Consider the following 26,046-nt stretch of genomic DNA (forward strand, 5'->3'; position numbering starts at 1 on the left):
CTTGTTTAGTGTTGACCCACTTAAAGGAGTTTTGTTCGAAACTGACCTACATCTTACATCGACTGCTTAGAAGGAATTTCTCGATGAGCTATAATTACTGACCAAGATGGGACGTTAGTGAAAAAAAAAAGACTCGAGAAGTTTTTCTGCAGACTAAGGATTGATGGTGTTAGTTTATGGCCGGCATGCTATTCTTTATATAAAAATAGAGTTTTTTCGAGCATTGTGGTTAATCGGAACTTGTGGTTGATTCTGGCCCCACTATTTAAAATTTTGACCACTAGAATTCGAGTAAATTCCTTGTGCCCCACAGTGTATTTTTCAACGAATCACATTCATGACCAATAGAATTCGAGTAAAATCTTTGTGCCCCACAATATATTTTTCAACCAATCACATTCATGAAAACATATTACCTAAACCAACAAAATATAATAAAATCTCTAAAATTTCCAAAACGAATAAAGAAAATCGTCTAAAAATTTCAATTACATATAAAAATTAAAATGCACAGTTAAATAAATTAGGTAAAATCACGATTCAACAATAGACATGAAACCATTCATCACAATTTAATCATAAAATTAAATCAATCAGAAAAGTAATAATAAAAAATATTCCAATGTCCAGTATCCATTACATTTTTTATAATCATAAACTTAACTTGATTACAATTCTGACTACTGGAAGTTAAACTAATTATAATTACAATTTACATTTACAGTTCCAAACCGAGTATCACAATTCGAGTAAAATTAACCAACCATTGTTAAAGAAAGATCGGTACATAAAGTGCAGATGTTTACCTTTGATGAGAACGTTCTTCCTCTTCCGCAAAAAATAGATATATAATAATCCTGTCCAATGGCCAAAAGTACAAAATTGTTAACGGTGAATCGTGGAAGTATTACAACAAAGTATTAAGTAAAAGCAAAATTTTGGGAAGAACCAAAAACATTAGTGAAAAGTGTAAATATTATTCACTCCATAATAAAAAAAGTATCTTTTTTCATTCTTAATGTGGAGTCCAAATTTGTGCACCATGTAAAACCGGGGTGCACGTTGCCGCTTATTCCATTTGTTGAAAGAATCAATAAAAACCACTTCCAATTTTACTTTTCTTTTTTCGCATTTTTTATATTTTTGGAAATTACAGGAAAAAGAAAATAAATCATTGCACGACTCTTTATGTCTTCGTTTCTATCGTCTCCCCCAAAACTTGATTGAAATCTCAAACTCATTAAAATCAAAAAATTTCTTTTCCCTGTAAAAATAATAAAGCCCTAAATGATGTTAAGAGTTCTTCTCCTCAGTCCCATACAAAAGGATCTTATCTTCTAATCTACGATTGGTTAATGATGGGATCATGTCTGTATACTTATTTGAAGGTTATGGAGGTGGAGCCGCTGGATTAAAGGTTAGATTTCAAATAAGAATTTTGGGTTATTGTTTTGATTTTGGATCGAATTGAGTTTAATCCAGTAGAGATGATTACTTATTCTCTAGCTGAAAATTGAATATGAGAAGTTCTTCCGCCTAGAACATGTCTTTTGTCATTTGGGTGTTTATTGCTGTTCTTTCAAGATCATTATGAAAGATAAATCTCTGGATAGTTCAACACTATTGAGCTGATGCATTGACCAGTTTTTGTCTGTTCTTCTGATAGGAAAACAAACCCATCCATATCCCCAATTAAACATGTAACTCTACCGCAAACGCTTTCCATTCCCTAAAATTGGGTGTTAATCTTAGAAGCCACTAAACAACCCCTGAAGCCTATTGTAATGGTAAGAACTGTTTAAGATTGAAACAATCTTCATGAATCCAACTACAAACCAAAAAAAATCAATCCCACACCACTGTTAAAAAAAGCCGAAAACAATTTCAATGGGTAAAGCTAACAACTACAACTGTAAGTAAAAAATCTCTTTATAAACTTAAAGAGATTGATGTCTTCTCTAATCTCTATCATTTAAGTTTTGGATCCGAATGTGTTTATTGCAGCGAAGAAAAAGATGAAAGAGATAAAAATAAATAAAAATGTACATACCGAAACTTCAATACTATAAAATAAAAAATAAAGATTCTAGAAAAACCGGAAACTAGTTGAGTTTTTTTTGGCGAATGGAATGAGCCGTAATGTGCCTCCCGGTTTTAGAAGGATGCACAAATTTAGACTCCTTAATGTGTAATGATGCTCGGTTTGTTTATTTTGGAGTAAAAATATTATTATTACTACTGGTAAATATGGAGATATCCATAAATATGGTGACTATACAAGTTTATATAGATCGCAAATTTTAAGATAATTTTTTCATTAAACGTCTTCGCAATTACATAGCTAGCCATGATGTTAATGTGCCTACGAGAGAGTTTGTTTTTCATAAATCAAGTGTGGTAGTACAGAAATGGGTTGGAACCCGGCTTGTGGCTAGACTCCTAACAAACTTCTTATCTTATGTAAATCCTTTGGATGAATTTTATTAATTTTAAAAGAAAAAAAAAATGTACAAAATGAAGTCGGTCTTGGTATAAGCATTTACCCCACTTCTTTCTTAGATGAAGTCTGTTTGTTTTTTTATTTTTTGGAGATTTTAATGTCGGCGACTCTCTCTATTTAAAGCTTTCAAGGGAAGGCGAGATTTTGTTCTTTGCACGTTGCTTCTTTGCCGTTTTTTCCCTTCCTTTTTCTTGCGGCTTAGGGTTTTGTCGTTGCATGTTCCTTGAGAGCGTAACAGTTGATGCTGATAACTACTGCGATTCTGGAGCTTTATGGCAACGAAAAATACTTATAAGAGGTGTAGTGAAATAATCTTTTTCCGTTTTCTTTAGATATTTCATTGATTTTATTTATTGCAGATGTCTTTCTTTTGTGAAGCATTTAGTTACGGGTGTTGGTGATACATTTTATCGTCTTCATGGGTGACCCGATAAAATTAATTTTTCTTTTTTTATTTTCAATTTAGGGTTTTTTTTTGGGTTTGATTTTAATCCTATTGCTTCTCTTTTTCTTGTGCGAAAAGAGGATTTGAAGATTGAAGACACTCGATACATGGATGAGGAAATAAATTTTTCTTCATTTTCTTTTCATATGGATTTTTTTGTTTTGTTTATATATTTCTTTGTTATGATTTTAATCCTCTGACTATCCTACTTCATTTTTATTGTTGACTTGCTGGTTTAATTAATCAGCAAAAAAAATTCGCAAGGCGGAAACTTGATGGTGAAGTTTAACGAAAGAATTTGGAAACACGTCCATCCAGAGCGCGTAAGTATTTAAAATTTTATTTATAATCATTTGGGTTTTTTAAGTTTTAGATTTTGTTAGTCCTGCTCCGTAGCCTATTATGCTATTTCAATTTATTTACGACTTCTGAAATGTTTGGTTGTTCGTTTTATAGTACTCATTTTTTAGAGATTTTGTTTCTATGTTTACTAAAATTAGTAATTAAAATTCTCATATCGGACCTATAACAACTGTGTAATATGTAATATATGGACATGCATGACTAGTTTTGGGTTCAGTTCTTAAGACATTTAAGACATTGTTTGATCTGTACATTGGACTCCAGCGCGCTCAGGATCTTGAGCAAAAACTACTCCACCCAATGCATCTGGATGCAGCAAAAACTCGAATGCCTCTCCTTTCCCTTAGCGGTGCACGAAGAGATTTACATATATAAATATCTTTATGTCGGATTTGTGTTGTGCGTTTGTACATTTGGCTAGATCATAATTCGGTCCTTTACGTTTGGATCAACATAACTTTCATAATACATAAAAACCATATGCTTTATATCTCAAAGTTGGTACATTCAAAGAGTTTCACTACATCAAACATTGTCATATCTAACTTTTATTTTGCAGAGAATTCGGTTATAATGAAAAAAGTGACAGTCTATCTTCCAAAGTCAATTTTCTCTCATGGGAAATTACGTTGCAGTATCAACGACAACGAGCCAAGAAAGAACGGATTCTGATATACTGCTTGAGAAACGAAGAATGATGTACCCGAAAATTTTATTTAGAATGTTATCTACGAAGAACCAAACTTGTGTTAAAGTTAGAAATCTTTTCTATTATGAGATCAGATTTTTTGTTGTCGGAAGTATTGTTTTAGGTTTGCAATCTTGAGTGCTTATTTCTTGGAGAATTTATTTTGGCAACTATTCTTTCTGTAGTTTCTTGGTTCTTTAGATTTTATCACGGCCCATGTGAGAATGATTTGGGGCACTGGAGAACAAGTTAAATCTTAGAATCAGGTTCAGTACTTGGGACACTTAGAGTTAAATTTTGGAAGATAGACTGCCACTTTTTCTTTTTAATAACAAAGATGATACATACACCTAAGGTGTGTACCGCCATGTGCACCGTGAAGAAATCCAAAGGCTATTAGGGCAGTCCTGGGGAAAATTTGTAAGGGGTGGAGTAAAAAATGGGGTCCACCACCTTTTTTTCTCTCACACCGAAATCACGATGCACATCACGATGTACCTTTTCGGTACACCAAACATTTTCGTCTTAACAATTCCTTATGCGCTTTACTTTATAAGTTAGATTAGCCTATGTTAACCTTTTGTTAAGTCTTCTGTTTATTTTTTGTTAAATGTGTTATTGCAGAATAATTTTACATGTCGATCATCGGGGATGTTCTATAATGTAGCTCATGAATTCAGTTAACTGGTGCACCTGAATTCATATTAATTTCAATAGATTATGTTAGCAATATAATATATATGATATATTGCAAGAGCATGGATTGGGTGCATGAGCCGTGTTAAAGAAAGCTCTTGCATTCCTTTTTCTTCAATAAGATATATATAATGGTGCGATATCACTCTTTTTATTTTCCAATATAAGATATGCATCAATATATATGGTATGCATGCATAGATTGGGTGCATGAGCCGCTATTTAAGCTGCTATATATGCATTGCGTTGGGTGGCCATTGATCACTTAGCGTTGATGTTATCTTGCCATTTGATCCTAAACTTTCCATTGCGCCCAAATAAAACACTCTCTTTTAAATTATGGTTTACTACAGGTACAGATATACTGAGCATTGTATATCAAATTTCACGGGTTTAATTAAATTTCAGTGATCTAGAGGAAGAAAAGACAAAATTGTTTAGTTATCGTAGGGATACAACCATATTAAAAAATGACATGGATGTTTCATTAATCCGTTTCGAATTAGTATTATTTGTAAATTTGGGAAATTAATTTCAAACCTTGGCCCCCCATGAATAGGTCATAAATGAAAACAATAGTTCAATTACCTTTTGCAAGCGAAAGAAATAGAAAAAAAAAACACGATATGATAGGAATTCTATAAATTTATGGTGTTGAGACCACAAAAATTGATCAGTAATTTATATACTATAACCGTTTCAAAGAGATTGTCTTCTATTTAATTTTTGTCAGTTTCAAAATTGTGTCCAGCTTCTGTTTAGAGTCATATTCTTTCAATAAACTCTCTAATATACTCTTAAATTTTTCATAATTCAAATACAGTGATTCTACTCGGCCCACCGGTCAATCCCACTGTCAAATCCACTGCTGATGTGGCGATGACGTGGATCGACATTTCTCATCTTTAATTCTTCTGACGTGTTTGTAAGATTTGGTAACTCCATCAAATATCTTTTTCCCCGATACTGTATTTTTTTCATTTGTCATGTCGTTTGAAGATTTATTTGCCGACTTTTGTAAGATTTGAGGATCACGATAGTTTAGTGGGATTGAAGGTTATAAGTGAAGATAAATTTTGTGGGATTATGGATTGACTATTGAGACTAAATTTATAAGTGAAGATAAATACTGTGGGATATTTGGGATTTTTCCCCGAGATTAGGGTTGAAGCAAATGAGATTCGAATACCATGTTTTGCTAAGGAAATAAAGAGATGAAAATGGTATTAGATGAGCAGCTGCTAGCCATGGAAACATAACTACATGAATTTTTTTTCTCTGATATTCGGTGTTTGTTCATCCACTGATTAATCTAGGTTAACGTGAATATTTTGAGTTATGACTCATGACTAGAAGTGGCTAGATCCTTGATAGATCATTGTTAAAACGACACATTACCGTACCAATTTAATCATAGATGTGATCTATAATTTCACATTTCTGCCTGGTGGCTAATTTGATATTCAAACTCCATAAATTTTATACAATTGAAGACATCAGAAGGGAGAAAATGAAAACACAGTTTGGCTGCGAGAGAAGAACGGGAGTCAGTGCCACATCACTGGTGGGTTTGACCGTGGTTTTAAAAGTGGCTAAAAAGAATTATTGATTCAAATATTCATTTTTAACGGGAAAATATTAAAGAAATTTGTATAATTAAGAAAATAAATATATCTTTCATTAATTTTAGAACTTTTCCAATGGTGAATGTGAATATTTTATATTTGGCATCACTTCTAAGATATTCTTTGAGGAAAAAATCCTAAATATTAGGAAAAATAAAGTTTTATCTCCAACTCATAAAGTTTTCTATTCTTTTTTTACTTATTTGTAGGCATATAGTTGATTAAAATCCTTTCCATTTTTATTTTTCGATGACTTTTATTAAAAGTGTGATTAAGATGGAAAGGAATCCTCTAAGTGATTGTCTAAAACTAAAGGTTCATCTAGAGATGTCTAATTTTTTTTTTGTCACATCATATTCACATCAATGGGCTGGAGATGTTTTTTTATAAATATTTTTGTGGATCCTACTCGGATTAGGACTTTTTCCTTCACACGCATTCCATTGGAGAGGCTCTTATGAAAACATATGTTTGGCTCCAAAATTAAATTCTTTATGAAGTTTTTACTCTATAAATTCGATATATTTTAATTTTTCATTTATATTTCGTATTCATATTCCTCCTACCAATTTTGGGTAGTTTTTGTTGCGAACACTTTTATTAAAATAAAATAGGTAAGTAACAAAGGATAGTCACGTAAAACACCGCGACCTCATTAATACTTAGACAGGGTGGTGAATCACTCAGGACTTGCAAAATTTGATCCATAAGTCGGGTTTCGCAATTTAATGAATGTCAAGATCTTCTGAGATCCGAAGAAAATGAAGTTACGCAATAATTGACTGATGAAGAAATAATCGAGAGCGTTTTAGGAACTGACAAAAAATCAAAAGAAGATGATGAAAGTTCTTCAAAGGATCCCCCTTCACGAAACGATGTTGTTAAAGTGGAAACCACATTAAAAAATTCTTGCTGAGGTATGAGAAAACAACACCATATATTCTATCGATGATAAGAAAAATTAGACTTTGTGATATTAGTTTTAACAAAAACAAAAGACACTTGAATAATTTTTCAAAAATCTTCATAAATCATCAATGTATATACATATATGTAATGGATTACAAACATATATTCCAGATGGGTTACATAGGTAATAAAAAATATATTGTTTTATAATTTAACGAGTTAATTTGGCACATTATCTCCATCTCGATATCGGCTAATAATATAGTTTAGAAAATTTATTAAGTAATTATTAATTAATAAAGTTTATACGGTAGTTTGACAAATACTATATTTACAAAATTCATTTTCAACAAGAATGAGTTAACTACGGTCAAGAAAAGTAATACTTTCTACAAAAATCAGAGTACTCATGACGCATGAAACAAGACCATTGGACACAAAAGAGCACTTCCAGTTCATCATGATTTTACATCACAAAAATTAGACCATTGGTTACTCTTTGTGATTTATTTGAAGGTAACTAACTAATGGAAAACAAGTAAAAGAGGTTATCTCAAAAAGTTACCATGAAAAGCACAAGGTAAAGCCTAAGAATTAAAATATAATAGTCATGGCAGCCTTTGTGGTTTGGATTTTAAAGTTTAAGTATAAGCCTATCTCGGATATCTAAGATTGAACTTTACTAATCAAATTAACATGCATCATTATCGGTACCAAAGAGGAGGCAACTATTCAATTAATTTTCTGAAATACAGGATATTCCAGCTATGCATATAATTTTTCATAATTATTTCTATACTTTGTTCCCACTTTGTATCTGATTATAATTTTTTCATATTATTTTAATCAATTTTGTTCTATGTTTGATAGTATTAATGTGAATATATTTTTAGGTTGTGGAGCGGAAAAAAAAATAAAATATTCAAAGAAGACATGAAGAAGTGAACAAATGTATATAATGATTGGATGGACTAGCAGAGGGAAAAATATATAAGTAACCAACGCAGGAGCAGCAGAAATTTAAGAAATATCAAAATTATAAAAAAAAAACTTGAGCTTTATAACTTCTTATCATTTCATTGGGGGAAAATAATTGTTAGAAGATTTGAAAATGTCGTGCTGCAAGCCCACGATGTTTTAGTTGATTTTTGTGTTCCGTATATTTTTTTTTATGTTGCAGCGGAAAATAGGGGAGAAAGTTAAGAGGCAAAGAGAGGTTTCTATTGATCAGGATAATGGGTTACATGAATACAGTTTCCTTTATATGCATATAAACATAAACTCTATGTAACTAGATGGACCGCACATCCATCAGCCGTAGGACCTGTAACACTCCCCCTTGTGCGGTTCAATAACAAAACTTTATACATAGTGGTTTTAATGTAGTTCTTCAAATGTTGTTCTCTCCTCGATGACTTGTGCCGAAATCAGTTGCCTTACTAATAAAACTTTGAAAAGGAAAACCCAGTGGGATAAAACCTTGGTACAACTCTTCACATGTAGTATTTCACATGTTGTCTCTTATTTTACATGTAATTCATCACATGCAATACGATCTTCAAAGATCGATGATCTAAGTTAATTGTCTCGTTAAAACTTCGTCAGGAGAACCTATAGGGACAAAAACTGAACTACAGAAAAGAGTACAATATTAATCAAACTTAGAACATAGTTAGATGCATATACGTTGCCTCATTAAAACCTTGATTAGAAAAAACCCAATGGGACAAAACCTTGACAAAGGGAAACGAGTACAACATGGAAGATGCAAGTAAAGGTGATCTGTTGCAGATGATCACTTTTCTTTGTTGAAGTTGACTAGTTGCTTCACAACTCCTAAGGAAGAAAATCCTCGTCGTAAATACAATAGCCTTAGCTGGGAAATTACATTCCCGGTGTTTGTTGTTGTCTCATTGAAAACCTTACCGAGTAACAAAACCCTGTGGGGAAAAGTAACCCCGGTGAGGGAAAATAGTTCAACACACCATTATATGCTCCCCCTGATGTCAGACGATTTTCGTTAGTCTAATGCAGTCAAAAGGAGTTTATCACACTTTACTTTGATGACTTGAACGTTTATAAAACCATGTTGTTGATTCTGGAAGTTACATTGCTTAACAGACTATCGCATTTCATTTCTTTAATTCAGATATTTTCAGTAATATCAACACGATGTTTATGTCTTCAACGTTCAATATAACTGATGTTTTTAGTGTTGTCTCGCTAAAAACCTTTCCGAATAACAAAACCCTTTGGAAAAAACTATTCTCGATCGAAGGGAAAAACAGTACAACACAGCTTCAATTTCGAAGTAAAATGTGTCGACATCATATCCTTGGATCCTCTCCCTGATGTCGGCATCTCCCCCTGATTACTTTCAGAGTTGTTCCAGACAGTTACTTTAGTCATGTATATTTCGAACTGAATTTTTGTAATGACTTAGAAAATAATCTACCATATCTCACTCTGATTACGTTCGTTGGAGAAAAGATTATTGTTCCTTCATAATCAACAACTTTTGGATTGCACTTTCATTAGCATTCCTTTTAATGTCTTTGTAGGGATAAAACAAATTTATGTCAATGGTTAATTTTAAGTACATGATTACATTCACTATACCATTCCAATGACGTTGCGTTGGCGCGAAGCTATATCTATTCAACAAGTTCCCCAAGGATGTAAAATTTAATCGAGTACATTATCATACTAAGTACAACAATGCGTCTATTGTACTTATATATGGGAACTTCATCTCCCAACACATCTTCGTCATATTCCTTTGGACGAAATGGTTACTTACTTACATTTGAACCTCGACTAATCATGGGAGTGCTATCAGGATGCATGTCTTTGTTAAATTGCCTGACAAATTTAGACATATGCAAACAGGTGGAATAATATACCACAAGTCTCTTATTACATCAAGAGTACACATCATGTCTGTGCATCAAGATAAATAGCTACAATTCCAAATCAGGAACTTTCTTATGAATAAGCAAGGAAAAATAACTTACTTGTCTAACCCCTCCAAATAAAAGATCCACTTAGACGGGTATACCACATCCGCCTGATTGCTTAAATCTATAAGTGAGCGTTCTATCTAACTGTAAACGCACTCTGTGGTTTAGAGTCATTCGATTTGGGCAACAAAAGTCTATCAAGTACTTTTGTAAATATATTCTATCTCTTGGTTCTTTCAGAGGTACGTAACAACCACATGCATATGCTGCATTTCAAGTCCTTTTGAAATTACCAAGCTAACTAAGAAGCGTAACTCTATAACGTTCATTACAAGAGAACAATTCCAGGGTTTTGTGAGAAACCTCGCGCCACAAGGCGAGGCTTTGTACTTTAAGACTACTTTCTTCTCATTATGCTTTATGACAAATTATTTACGTATGTCCAATAGGATTTACAGTTGGTTGGTTAGCACTACCACACCAAATACCCGTATATTTGCCAAAGAACTAAGTTTTACCTGGATTGTGTAGGCCAAATATGCTATTTATTTGAAAATAATCAAAATAAAGCATGGTTCGATCTCATTATGCTCTACTTCTCGAGCAACTATTTATGGATTATATCATCACTGTGCACGCATGATCCTTCCATTGACTCATGTGCATTCTCATAATCCCTCAGGATTTCGTTGTTCTCTAGAATCATTTAAAACTTCGGAGCGTCCTCCATTATTGATTCATGGACATAGTTCGAGAAAATAAAATGACATGATTTCATTAATGATACAAATTAGGTTGTGCCATACTCATATACTTCCTTTCTAGGTGAGCATTGATCGAACCTGGTGGTCTCTTCATCTTCCTTTATGGAGCCACGACCTCAACTACAATTCCACCAAGTGTAATTGCAACACCTTAGTCTATGGTGTACCCCATACCTAGGATTTCTAACCTTGCAGGAATATTTGCAGCTGGTATGTGTGATCTTGTCACTTTAGCGACATCAGTGTACATTCTGAAAATTGATTATTCTTTGTCACTTCACATTTACATTTATGGAGTACAAGAATCAATATGATACACAGTGGGAACACACCCTGAAAATTCATGTCGTTACCTTAGAAAATAATATTTCTTATCTCCCCCTAACGACGTGAAGACTGTCTCATTAAAGTGATAACTACAAATCTACCAGTAAGAGATCTCCTGCCAAAGGTTTTGAAATGCGGATAATTGTTGAGAGTAAATATCCAACAAAATTACTTAATCATTTTCGTGACCCTGACCCATCATAGTACGATGTGGACTCGTAATGGCACATATATAGTGCAACCAAAAATGCGTAATAACACAAATGTCAGGCTTAAATTCAGTTACCAACTGGTACGCAAAAAAGGTTGACTAATATTGGGTTATAAAACGAATTAAGTAAAGATGCGCGTAATATTGCATATCCCCTAGGCAATAAAAGGTTGGTTGGTACGCATAACCTATTCCTTAGACACCATCTGTAACCTTTGATAGTAGCCTCTGCTAGACCATTGGGTATAAGATGTTCTATATTGATTCTATTAAACATGCAATATTCATCAAGTCCTTTTGATGTAAATTCTCTAGCATTAACAAGAGTGGTGAGTGTTTGCACTTTTTTTTGTGTAATATATGCTAGGAATTCTACAAAAATTAAACGCATCGTTTGTTATGAACAACAAATGATTCAATTCGTCGAATCATCCACCAGAGCCATAAATCACTTTGAATGGTCCGCATTATGCGTGTATATATGTTCACTAACAACACTTTATTTCTTTAGAGAATGAGTTATTTAGCATTTGCATCTAAGTAAAACGGGATGGTCTCAATTATGTTTCACTAAAGAGAGAATTTGTAAGATGAGTGACGTGCTTTCTTACTCTAAAGCATAATGGGGAGAGGCAGTGCAAATCTAGTAACTTTAGAAATCACTGATTATGATAGATGTCGTAATTTCGCATTCTATTAGTTCATTTTCTTATACACTCAAATGAAGTGATGATCGTGTTAGTACTTTCAAAACGGAACATTGTGTCATAACCAATGTGCCTTATGGTTATGTCAAAGTCTTTATGAATCAATCCCAATCATTTCATTGTTGGGGTTAATAAGGATTCAGTAATTCAAGTTCTAGTGATTTACAATTCACTAGATTGATTCATTAATTTTTCTAAGAATATGCTTCCTTCCACAATCATTAGAAATAATTTATAGATGCAATCAAATCCATTCTCACTGTAAGGGCAGACATATGATCTAGTTCAATTAAATAGCCAATTGGCCAGGCAAAGTTCTTGTTGCCATTAAAGTGGATGTGAAAATTGGTTGCTACTATGATACACATTACATTGTATATATCAACACCTATGACCAGGTGCGTTTCCAACTATTTCATTTATGATGGGAGCTAGAATTACATCTTAGCTTCATCCCATATTCAGCTTATACCGGTACTTTGGTGTCATTACTACTGGGAAAAAAATACATTTTCGTCTCATGATATATAGGTCCCTTTTCACATGCTTTATATGAGTACGTCTAACCCTTATCACTTCGGGGTTTTTTCCATTTTCAATTTTGCTACATTTAGTTTAATTTGAGAAATTTCCTTATCTCAATAGGCCACGAGAATCTCACTACACATGTCAACTACTTACTTTAGGTTGAATATATTATTAAAAATAATTAATTCTCTTGTTGTCATACTTCAACATATACCGGTTCGTTAATATTATGGATGAAGTACAGAAATGAAAATTTTCTGACTCATATCATCTTTTGTGAGTTCTTCCATAAAAATTGGAATACATGTGATTTTATTTGAACGTACATTTTGAAACAACTGACATATTAATAGTCGAGCAAGTGGATACATTTCAAGAAACATTCAAATTGTGGAAGAAAAATATCAAGTACACAATAATGGTGCTTTAGTCCTTTTAAACCTCAAATGAATACATTGAAATAGAGTTGGTACAACCAACTGAACAAAATACATCATTTAATTATAGCCAGTATCATTTTCAAGAGAACTAAATAACATTAACCAAAATTCTTAATGAGCGAGGTCAACAGTCGTTATTTAAACTGACTATTTATATAATATGGACTTATATTTAAGAACAAATAAACAAAAACAGGCAAGTTCTAAAAAAAAATAGGCCTAGCAATTACTTAAAGTAAAAACCCACATTATAGTTACATACCTCGAATTTTGGTTCCCGCTGTATATAGACAAAATCAGAGCGGTTTTGATCGCGCACGGACAAAACTGGAACAGACATGGTTGCCACATTCCAAAATAATTAAATGATAATTTACTGGTGAGTGGATCTTTCCCTGGATATACATGTGTGTTCTGCCAAGAATAAGAATAACGTCCACATAGTCCGCCACCTTTCTCCTTCAAAGTTCAAGCGAAATCGTTCTAATGCAGTTGCACGGAAAAAACCATAACTGGACAGGACAACATTAAACGGGACAGATGGCTGCTGGAACAGGACATATATGGTCGGACTGAATGAACAAAACCGGACCGGACTGAGTGAACCGAACCGGACCAAATTGAGTGAATCGAACCGGACCACTAGGTGAACCGAACCGGATGAACTGGATCGAACCGGAAGTTTCACTTTCTCTCCAATCAGAAAACTCTTCGTTTCACAGCCGACACATTTCTCATTCTCCGCGAACGGAAAGTGTTTACAAAAACATTTCGTTTTTCACAGACGATACCATCTTTCTCCTCTTTTCCCATAAAGATTATTACTGACCTACAAAATGACAAAAACTCCTCATTTTTAAAAATATTCTCTTATTTTACCATAGGATTAATCATAATCAAATAATAATCAAAAAAATTCGGATTACAAACGATTAATCAAAATAACCCCTAATTCCTGATTAAATCAATTTTCGCGATAGATTTAATGTACCAAATGTATATGCCAAAATCAAAACACGGGAAAAAAAAATAGATCCAACTTATTTGATTAAAAAAATAAGATCCAACTTATCTCATTTGATTCCAGCGATTTCATTAGCTTGACGATAATTGATGTCCAATAATCCATTAAAAAAATCGATTCAGTCTAGCTATGCAGCATGGCATCGGGCATGATAACGTGTTGCATAGGAAAATAGGGGAGAAAGTTAAGAGGCAAAGAGAGTTTTATATTGATCAGGATAATGAGTTACATGAATACAATTTCCTTTATATACATATAAACATAAACTCTAAGTAACTAGATGAACCGCACATCCATCGGCCGTAGGCCCTGTAACATTTTATACTTTGTTCTATTAGTTATTAGGTCATGAGCGTATTGGATTATCATTAGTTTCTTTTATAACATTGTTTTTTCAATAAATTAAAGTCCAATAATATTTCATAATTGAAAAACATACCCGTGCGTAGTAGCACGGGTGACAAACTAGTATATGAAGTATGAAAAACATAAAATTTAAGGAAGCACCGTAAATTAAAACTGAGGCCTTTAAATGTTTGATTGCAAAGGCAATATTTCATGTTTGAGTAAAATCCAAAACCCAATTCACGGTTATATCACCTTACCATCCGACTCACAAAAGTCAGACTCAGATTGGTTGCCCTGTCCTATGACTATTTGGATCAATAATCCCTTCCTTGAAGAACAATTTTTCAGGTGACATACCCAGATTTTAACAAAGTCCCTACAGAGATTAATCCAACAAATGACCCTTAAGTAATTTCATAGTTTTATTAATATGATGACATAAAGAATTTACATACGAATTGAAAACAAAGATTAGTTGTAATTATTCTCTTAGAAATTAACTATGTCATCATCTTCTGATCTAACATAGTTGCAGTCTCCACTTTCTCCAATATCCCTTACAACTTGGATTTGGATGTTGCGCTCATGAAGCATCCACAATCGTAAGTAAATCTATGCCCAAGATGATCTTCTTGTTTTCCTTGAAGTTTTTTCTCCATAACATAAGCATCTTCCCCATTATCACAAAACTCAGCTGCATGCAATTTATTGAATTTTATATCCTAAATTCTCAGTAAAAAGATTTACTGCAGCAAGACTACTTGTACAAGCGTAAAGAGAAACGTATTCAGACCCATCTTCACGTACCATAGCGTTCTGAGTATAAGTTTTAATTTTATAGAACGTTAATTCAGAATCGTTGAACTTCATGATAATCACACAATAAAATATGCAAGACTAGTTTAAGAGAAATACCTTGTATCGCAAATCCATCGTACATTAATCATCTTTGGAGTAGCGGTAATACCTTTGTGGAGGTCATGGTTTCTCTCTCTTGACCTTATCTGTAATGAGTAATTTCTTGGATACAATATTAATGGTTATTGTTTCCCTTTCATAGGTAGAGAGAGGACCAAGTTCCTAGAGTTTTAGTATTAGACATTAGATCTCGACCGTCCATCAAGGAAGAGCATAAATAAGATACTAACTCCTTATATAAACCATGGATTAGATATTTAACAATATCCTAAATATAACCAGATTCTCACATGGACCCAATAAAGATAATTATCCTATAAAAATAATCTTACATTCTCCCACTAGTCTATGTGATAGTCTATTAATGGTTAATTTCGGGTAACAAAAGGCGCGCGTAATTGCTAAACATAATACATTAGTGGTTAACGTAATACCTTGATCAAGAAAACTACTCATGTGAGTCATAGTGGTGGAACATTGTCCTGTTATCAACATGTTACCTTCAATGTACCACAACATGAGTACCTCACTCAACTAGGCCTTAAATAGGAGTATCATAATGGTCCATTGATGACTTTAAGAAAGACGATTTCCGTAAACATTCATTCATTCACATAAAAGTATACTAAACATGGATACAAAAATATATTCAGAATACATTAATAAGAGCTCAATAAGTGTTCAAAAATAAGCACATAAATTAGCTGAATTCAGTAATCAATTACTCCCACAGACCTAAGATTTTAATCTTTTCTTAAGAGGTCTTAAAAGGTAATTGTTCATTAATTTCATCTCCGAATGCAATTGTGCTTAAGTGATACATGAACAAATATTTCTTCTGAATTTCTTAATTCATGCATATATACTCAAGGTTCATGTGTTTTGTTCCTTTTGTATCATATCGTGCTTTGATGCTGCGAAGCTAAGACGATAAATTTCAGCAATGTAGAGACAAACCTTAAGTCTCTAAGTCTTGCAGTCATAAATATTCAAACTCAATTGTGGGACTAGCATTAATGGATTATCTAGTTGGGTTTGCCAACTAATTATAAGACATAAAAGTTAAGATAGTGTCTCAAAATTCTTGATAGCTTTCCCGTAATTTGTTTTTCGATTCTTTAGGAATTTAGTTAACATATCAACAATTTGTTATAAGTTTCATTTCAGAATTAAGACATAATGAAGATTAAATTAATATCCTCTATCCAACATAAAATAACATCTGTTAAATATGTTATTATCTTAAAATTCTTCGAGTATTCGATATACGCCTTATGTGAGAGCTTTAGTAATCCATATGATATGTATTATCACATGGTAAGCTTCATTGATATCCTTTATTTCAAAAAAATATAGAGATATGCATAAAGTCAAGATCACTATTTGTAGGTAGTATGTCATAACATACATGACCAAGAGTATGTATTTCTCCCACTGTTCTTGAGGTATATGCATAAATCTGTAATAATTTCATCCAAAACTTGAAACATTTATAGTTTTGTGAATTTCATATACCATTATGGGAGGCTTCTTAAATTTCATACTTTTACTTCTAAAAATTGTAGACTAAAATTTATCATTAATAACGGCTATTTTCACATTTGAGTAATGCAACTCTTAAATCATACTGAGATACTAATAATACTATGATATTTCTGAATAAGTATTTCTTTCACACGAGAGAAAAACTTATTTATAATAAATGCATCATTTCAATAAAATATTTGGCTGCACTTCGGGCTTTATATCATTTAATTATGCTATTACAGTGATGCTAGTGATAAAAGACCCACTTGCACACAACTGTTTTGTGTCATTCGTGCAACTAAGTAATATCCCGGACTTGACGTTCAACCATTGATTTTAGCTCACATAGCATCAATCCATTAACCAAAATTATTATTATGCACATAATAGTTTGTGAACCAGAAACCGAGTCTTTGCCATTCCACATCAAAATGAAATAAATTCTTATAAGAAAATCACTGAAACAACATCAACAACTTTCTTTCAATCTCTTTTGAGACCTTCTTAATGCTAGTAAATGTTGTTATCAGAAAATTTCTTTACTGGCGGTAGTTTTATTATGGAATATAGGATCAATCAATTTGTGGTCTTCCATTACCTAACATTCCGAAAATGAGAAGATTCACAATATCTGTAGAAATCTTAAAAAAAGGATCATTATCATGACTTCCTGAACAGATATATCCACGAACTCCCACCGATTATGCCATCACTAATGAATTTATATTTTCTGTTTTGACAAATCTCATACTACAGTTAGAACATTAAATAATACCATTTGGATTACTTAGGAAAACCAATGAAACAATAATAGTTTTCAAATCCAATTTTCATTCTTGGAAATGTAAACCTCACCTCCAACTGAACAACTATAACTTTGATGTAATCTAAACTAGGTTTTCAACCTTTCTAGTCCAAAGTGTGTCTGTGAAACTACTTTATTAGGAAATCTATTTAAATCACACAGTTGTAGAAAGAATATACATTTACTGGTGTGTGGAAATTATGCATAACTCATTATGTTTCTAACTATTTTCATAAAATTAGGATTTTTCCTTTTGTCATACACCATTATGCCAAGGATAAGTTGGCCTTGTGTATTGAACAATAATTCCAAACTTTTGAAGATATTGTGCGAAAGATTTAGGATATTATCCTGTTTTCTCATACCTTTCACAATATTCACCACATTTGTCAGACTTTATGATTTTCACTCTCTCTATAATTGCCTCTCAATTTCAATAATGAATGTTCGAGAAAACATCCACGGATTGAGATTTATAATGCAATTTATAGATGTACACAATAACGTGAAAAACAACATCAGGTGATAAACAATTTTATCTGCCAAAAATTGGACCATTAATTAAAATTCTACAAAATAATTGTAATCAACAATTAATAAAAACAAAAACTGAAAGTTATAATAGAGATAAACGACAATTAAGCTTAAAATAGTTTCATACCTTCAATAGGATTCTCCTGTGGGTAAAACCTTATCAAGGAACAAATTAAGACATGAAAAATATCTGTGGATATTTTACATTGTCATATTCAACATTATATCTGTCAAATACTACAACTAGAATCACCCATGGGTAATTCACGTTCTAAAATGTATTAAAAAACTCCAATAATTCTAAATATGTTCAACGTAATATAATGTGAATTGTAGTCACCTGTGGGTGGCTATTATTTCACATGTATATGAAACATTTAGATAACCTTAATGCTTGTTTAACGTGTGAAGAAAAAACTACTTGTGAGCAACATTGTTCTAATCATTAAATCAAACTAAGAGGACTCAAAATATACAACACTTACCAGATAAGAGAATAGCATCACTGTGGTGATAACTAAACTATCCAGCAAACATGTACAATTGCAAATATCACACTAACTTTTTTGTGATATTGCACAGTCTCACTCAATGATATGGACACACTTGATCTGATCATACTTTAGTCGCTTATAAACAATAATGAGTAACCCTAAAACATCAATCACGAACATTTATTCAAAAGCATGCCATACATAAATTGTGAAAAAATATCAACACCCTATAACCGAAAAATATCCAAACATAATAAACTTTTTCTTAAACCAAAATCGAGCATGAAGCAAGTCTATAAATATAATTCAATGATGAAATTTCGTTAAAGAAAAATTCTTTGATGCATCGCTCATTTAAATATCATACAAGCTTAAATATCGTGATAAATAACGGATATATGATGAATTAATATGAAAGGTGTTAAATAGTCAATGAAAATCAATTTCAATTCCATAAATATGGAGAAATTTATCAAAAATGAAACCTCAATTTCATAGAGGATGCAATAAATTTTGGACAACATAAGAAAAATTCGTAATAGGTTACTCAACTCGATAATGAGTTAATTTATGTAAATTTTCTTTTATGCATTTTTAAGAAATAACGTAAAATTATGTGCCGATTATTTAATTACTATAATGTATAATCAGATATTGTACACTTCAATGTTATCTTAAACATGTGAACTCAAATTACCTGTGGGTAATTGTTATTCTAATGCATTTAAGAAAAACAATATTATAAGCACTTGACATGATAACAATTATGACTTGAAAAATTATTTGACATCACTGTGGTGATAGCCACAAAACTCAAAAATAATGTCATAATAACTACTAAACCTTTCCTTTACGGCTTGGTGTATTCGTGCTTACAATAAAATTATTATTATTGCTAAGATAAAACACTCTAGTATCACTGTGGTGATAGCTAAAGAATTATGACCTAAGAATCCTAAGCACAATAATTTTATACGTACAATTGAAATTATCATCAACATTGGGAGAAAAGTGAAACATAATGACATAAGACACCCTCAAGATTCAAATCAGTTCATATCCATAATGTATGATCAACAATCATATCAGTCAATGTTTTCTTAAATATATGAACTTAAATTTCCTGTGGATAAATTTTGTTCTAATATATTTAAGAAAAACAATATTACAAGCATTAGAAAAACTGTGATCACGGCCAAAAGTGATTTGACATCACTGTGGTGATAGCCAATCCACTAAAATAATGCCATTATCACATGATATCGATAACTGCAAAACCTACATTTTACGGTTTGCAAATTCATGCTTATAATAACATTATGATTATATTGAGATATAACACCCTAGCATCACTGTGGTGATAACTATAGAGTCCCATAATAATTTCAAGTATAATCTCATAAAATCCAAAAAGAAAAACAATAATCTAAGAGAAACTATTCCCTAATGCAAAAGCACACAAACCATATCATAACGTACACACAAACTTTACAGTGTCAAACATGGTTCAAATTAAAATCTTATAATGAATTCGGTAAGAAATCGTCTCAGATTATATGTACATTAGTTTTCAATAAAGCGGAAACATATTAATAATTAATTCACTTTTGATAATGCGTTTTTATAATAACCTAGTCCAAGGTTAATTCAATTGAGCAAAAACAAATAAAAACGGAATGAATATAAAAATTGGTCGGACTGAATCGGTCTTAGTTAATTAGTTAATGGGCCTAGAACATTATTAGGCTACTGTAACTAGACCTTTAAACCCAATTATCTTAAACTTAATCGGTAATTAATATATATAGTCAATTAAATAACCAAGCATTTTCACCCGTAACTTTAATTAATTCTTTCTAAATATGGCATGCGTTCACATTAACACCACACCACCGAAATATAGATTAAAAATGAAAAGACGAATGGTTGGTTCATGAATGGAAACAAAACGTTTTAGGACACCTCGTTAGTTATGGAACGGACATTTATGACCATTTTGACTTATTACCATTAATAGTTCTGTGGGAAGATTTTGATATCCATTAATAATTAAATCCTTATTTTAATTTAATTTCCAGCGTATTACCATTATTAGCCTACACTTATTATGAATAAAAATTGCCTAACCTAAATCCACAGGTCCACTAGGTGATGATATCTTTTCCCTTCCAAATTTAGGGACAAGGCAAATCCTAAGCATTAATGCGCACATTTTCTCGGTATTTTCAATTTTGATTTAAGTTTTAAGGATTGATCAATCATGAAAACATTGTCACGATGAAATGTATATAACTTGATGTAAAATTTGAAAACATAGCAGCAGACAAAAAATAACACGTTATTGCATTTTATCGACGGACGATCATGAGTTCCAAACACTAGCTCTAGATGCCAGCTATAAGTTTTAATTTTATAGAACGTTAATTAAAAATCGTTGAACTTCATGATAATCACACAATAAAATATGCAAGACTAGTTTAAGAGAAATACCTTGTATCGCAAATCCATCGTACATCAATCAGCTTTGGAGCAGCGGTAATACCTTTGTGGAGGTCATGGTTTCTCTCTCTTGACCTTATCTATAATGAGTAATGTTCTTGGATACAATAGTAATGGTTATTGTTTCCCTTTCATAGGTAGAGAGAGGACCAAGTTTCTAGTATTTTAGTATTAGACATTAGATCTCGACCGTCCATCAAGGAAGAGCATAAATAGGATACTAACTCCTTATATAAACCATGGATGAGATATTTAACAATATCTTAAATATAATCAGATTTTCACATGGGCCCAATAAAGATAATTATCCTATAAAAAAATTAGAAGCAGTTATCAACTTCTTTGCAAATCCTTGTCTACAATGAGCAGGAAGAACAGCTAGATATGAAATATAACCATGATGTTCTCCTCCCATCTTAGCAACAACATATCCAAATACAACCAGTGCGTTGGTCTTCCGCGACATAAGAAAGTTGTGGCCATAAAACTATACGTTTTTCATAGTAACAGGAGTCGCGCCGGTCTTCCATTGGGAAGCATTGGAAATTGCAAGCTCGAATCCCTGGTATATATCATTCATGGTTGCTTGTCTGATATCAAGCAAGATTGAACCCATTTAGATGATGATATCGGGAGAAGATGAATGCATATATAGGTAGATAGATTTTTCCTTAATTAAAAATAACTAGCAAAAGAAAAAGAACTAACAACACTAGGAAATTGATAAGTTACTGATAATCTTATTTGACTTTTGGTGAAACAAAGGACTTGCGTAATATCCAATACCTCGACTGATTCCACATTCCAAAAAACGAACCCCCCTTTTTTTTTCCATACCCACAAACATATCCAAGTAGAAAAAGGTAATGTATCAACATATTCCTTGCAGTGACTTAATTACGAAGTGTCTTACTAGCTCTAAAGCAAGCCAACAGGTTCTGACTGCACAGTTTTTGTGTCTCACTTTATAGTTGTTCAAGCCAAACTGCTGCATACATTCTGTTTTCCTCTGTTTCTAGTCCTGCCAAAGTAATTAGTGCTGATCAAACGAGAATAATGTGAGTCAAAACGTCTATACACCGTAACTACATGAAAAATCAAATACAGTCTGTATCACTAATTAAAGCTAGCTCAAAACGTAGGGGTTGCAAACTTACACCCACTAGCATCTATATCTTGAAGGCAGGCGCCTAATCCTTAATCATAAAAATACTCATTGATGGATAAGATTTTAAATGTTGTTTCTCTCCATCTCGTAGTACGCTCCTATCAACCACCCTCTAAGGAGTTCCAAGCTGGTCTGGAATGCATCATCGTTTATTTATGAGCATAACAAGAAGAAGACAATGGAATAAGCAAGCTAGAACACTTTCGATAGAGCTTTTTAGCTCGGATTTTAGCAGCTAAGCCTAAATCCTACAAATTGTTGCCCGATGGCTAATTCTGTCATTTGGTAACAGTATCATTTTCACCCTTTGGTGGTGCTTAATTCTATGTTTGTTGTGTACCGATCAAATTTTTTTTCTTCTATGTTTATTGTGGCTGTTGTCATTTTCGTATTACTATTTAGGCTCACCTAAACATAGATCATCCCCTGTTCGGTCCATCTTATTCTTAGGGACTAGACATGGCTCTTCCGTAAGTTGGAATACCTCGATTGGGCCTATATTACTGGGCCCTCCTTCATGCTTTTCTACTCGAACACCCAGTAATAGCTACTTTCTTTACCTTGACCTTGAGATATCATCCAGCAGAAGATATCCTGCAACAAATATTGTCAATTCTTATCCAGACCGCCTCCACCGATTTATCTCAACTTCATCTGGAAGGCTCTTGTCATCTTACAGAGAAACGATTTTTGTTTTTGGTTTTTTGTTTCTCCTTTCTTGTCATCTTGTACAGAAACGGTTAGAGTCTGTATGGAGCTTTCCTAACATTTTTTTTTAGCATTTATTTGAAGCCAACACAGAAGCCGGAGAATTGATCATCTGCACTTGGGAGTTTGAAGCTCACTGCTAATTTACCCTCAAGAACTCCTATAAAATATTTGCTAACTAAAAATAGTTGGGAGTTTTCCGTTTGTTCTCTGACATTGGAAGTATCCTATGGTTGTTTTGCACTCAATATGTAATTCCCAGAAGACAGTATGTGTAGCTAACATTGTTATTTTTGTCATCATGCTTATATTTATATCGCGGTTAAAACATCTTAAACTTGCGTTTGACTAGTTACATGAAAATGGCCTGATCCTAAATGTTCAACAGCAATTCAGATGACACACACAGACTTTGAGAAGGTACAAGTGATGCTTTTGTACAAGAAGAAAGAGGAGTGCCTGAAACAATTCTTCAATACATGCAAGAAAAACAAGTCAGGGAGAGCTCTTTGTTTTTTAAAATCCAGATCTTCTCTTGATGTTATTCTCAAAATTAGATAAAAGCTGAGCTCTCATCTCCTTGATTTCGAAGTCTCCAACCAGATAACCTCAGTCATTGAGCATCTGCATGACTGTGCGCCTAATTCTGTATAGATAATTTAGATTTATGCTTGTCATAACAAGTCAACAACAGTTTTGTAAGACGAATCAGGCTGGCCACCGCCATGAATAATCTGTGACCAAGATGATCTCTTTGTTTTCCTTGAAGTTGTTTCCTCATAATAAAAGCGTCTTCCCCATCCTCATAATAATTAACTACACTCTCGTAATTATATCCTAATTTTTCAGTATCAAGATTAATTGCAGCTTGATTACTTGCACGAACGTGAAGAGAAACATAATCACACTCATATTCTTGTACTAACGCGTTGTGAGCAGAGTTCATGAGTTTCTCTGGAATCCCTAGTTTACGATGAGTAGGAAGAACACCTAAATTTGCAATATAACCATGAGTTTCAGTGCCTTCTCCTTCCATTTCAGCAAAAACAAATCCAACAACACAACCAGTACCATGGTCTTCAGCGACATAAACAAGTCGTGGCAAAAATCTATATATTCTTCGTAAAGATAATAATCACAAGGGTCTTCCTCTGGAAAACAAAGCAAGTCACAAGCTTGAATTTCTGGTATATCAAATATTGTTGCTTGTTTGATATCAGCCATGATTGGACCGAAGGAGATGGGTTTTTCCACGGCTGTGGTGGTGGTGACTGATTTTCTCATCCTTGATATTTGTCTTCCAAGTATTTGTTGCTTTGTTTCCATGTTTTTTTTGCTGATGCAGATATGGGTTCTTTTCTGAGTTTGGTTTGGAAGTACTAATGATTTCAGAGGATGGTCCGATCTACTTAATACAGCTGTACCTTTCTCTTGTAAGCCTTTTATGATGAATCCTTTGGGGTTTCTGTAGCAATACGGAGTTGGTTTCATCAGTAAGGTGGTTTTGTTTGTTATAGTGGTGCTGTTTTGATGTTGTTCTTGGCATAAATTTTCATCAATTTCTTTCTTTTGATCAACATCAAATTACTCCTTTCATCAAATGGTACTTGTTTATGATACGAAAGAAGTTGCGACGTTTTCGTGATGATTGTTGGCGGTGGAAATTGGAGCTTGAGGTGATGGATGGTGGCCGCAGAGTTAAAGATTGATTTAGGGTTCAAGTTGAGGAGAAGGACTTCCAGTTGATACTCTCTTTGGGCTCGGGTTTGTCCATTAGCGTTCAGCGAAATTTGGGCTTTTTTAAGAGAGGGTTTTTTCACTGGCTTCAACTCTTTAATGGGGCAAGGGGTTTCCATCGTTTTGATATTTAAAACGATTTTTTGGTGACCATCCTTTTTTTGGGACCACTGTTTTATAAGTCACCTTTCCTGTAATGGTAAGGGATGTCCTAAAAATTTGAGATTACTAATTTGCCTCTTATCCTAGTTAAAATTAAACCTAACCTAATAACCACCTCTAACCTAATCTAAAACAAAAACAAAAGAGTTTCTTCCCACAACCGTGCCGCACTAAATCCGTTTTGGGGAGAAAATTGTTCTTCTCTTGTTCTTTCTTCTTGTCCGTTTCAACATCGTTGTCATCAATTAATCGTCGATTCATAAAATTTTCATTGTTGATTAATCAATCGAGTATAAGAATGGTTCTTCGAAAGAAAATCCCAGGACTCCCAGGAGTAGGTCCTAGATTGGCAAATCTAGCAAAACTTCCAAGTGAAATTGAGTTTTAATAAAGAAGTGGAACCAGAAGGGAGACTCATATCGGGTATCAAAGTCGCAAGCAAAACCCTGATTCTACCGTGGGACCTATCCACGGGTATTTTCTAACAAACCCATTACTTTAGTTTGATTTCGATTCGTTAGATTGAATAGAAATCATCAAAACATGGTTTATTTAGAAGTTACAGTGTGTTGTTCGGTTAGAAAAAGTTTCGAAAAAACCCTAGTTTTGTAAACAAACTTCCTGAAATGAAGAACACGAAGAACAGTTCAGTTCCACGAAAATTAAATTTCTATAACCGAACCCTCAGTTCGGTTTGTTCGCAAAAAGTTACAAAAACAAAAATTTGTAACCGAACATTACCATTATGACAGAAGAATTTTGAAAATTTCTTGTAACCGAACTTTGTTATTTTTGTAAATTAGTTGAGTTTGGATGTAAGTAAACTCTATCTTTAGTGGATAAATGTGTTGTTCGGTTTGTGTGCATTTTAAAAAAAAAATTGTTTTCTAACCGAACTCTACCCTTAGTGCCGACATGTATAGTTCAGTTCGTTCGCATAGTTTTTTTTTTAAGTTTGT

The 26,046-nt window shown here is 33.0% G+C and overlaps 1 protein-coding gene and 1 long non-coding RNA gene across 2 annotated transcripts; one reads left to right on the forward strand and one right to left on the reverse strand.

Annotated features, from left to right (window-relative positions):
* The first annotated feature begins 1,247 nt into the window (after positions 1-1,247).
* On the forward strand, positions 1,248-4,171 carry LOC113320224. The gene is made up of 3 exons (XR_003345972.1): positions 1,248-1,417; positions 2,624-3,268; positions 3,868-4,171. It is a non-coding gene; the product is annotated as an uncharacterized LOC113320224 (long non-coding RNA).
* A 19,657-nt stretch (positions 4,172-23,828) lies between these two features.
* LOC113323919 (N-terminal acetyltransferase A complex catalytic subunit NAA10-like) lies at positions 23,829-24,224 on the reverse strand. Its single transcript, XM_026572269.1, has one exon. The coding sequence runs from the start codon at positions 24,222-24,224 to the stop codon at positions 23,829-23,831; it is 396 nt and encodes a 131-aa protein (XP_026428054.1).
* Positions 24,225-26,046: the final 1,822 nt, after the last annotated feature.

The sequence above is a fragment of the Papaver somniferum genome, chromosome 11, assembly GCF_003573695.1.
Source record: "Papaver somniferum cultivar HN1 chromosome 11, ASM357369v1, whole genome shotgun sequence".
In the NCBI taxonomy this organism is placed as follows: Eukaryota; Viridiplantae; Streptophyta; class Magnoliopsida; order Ranunculales; family Papaveraceae; genus Papaver; species Papaver somniferum.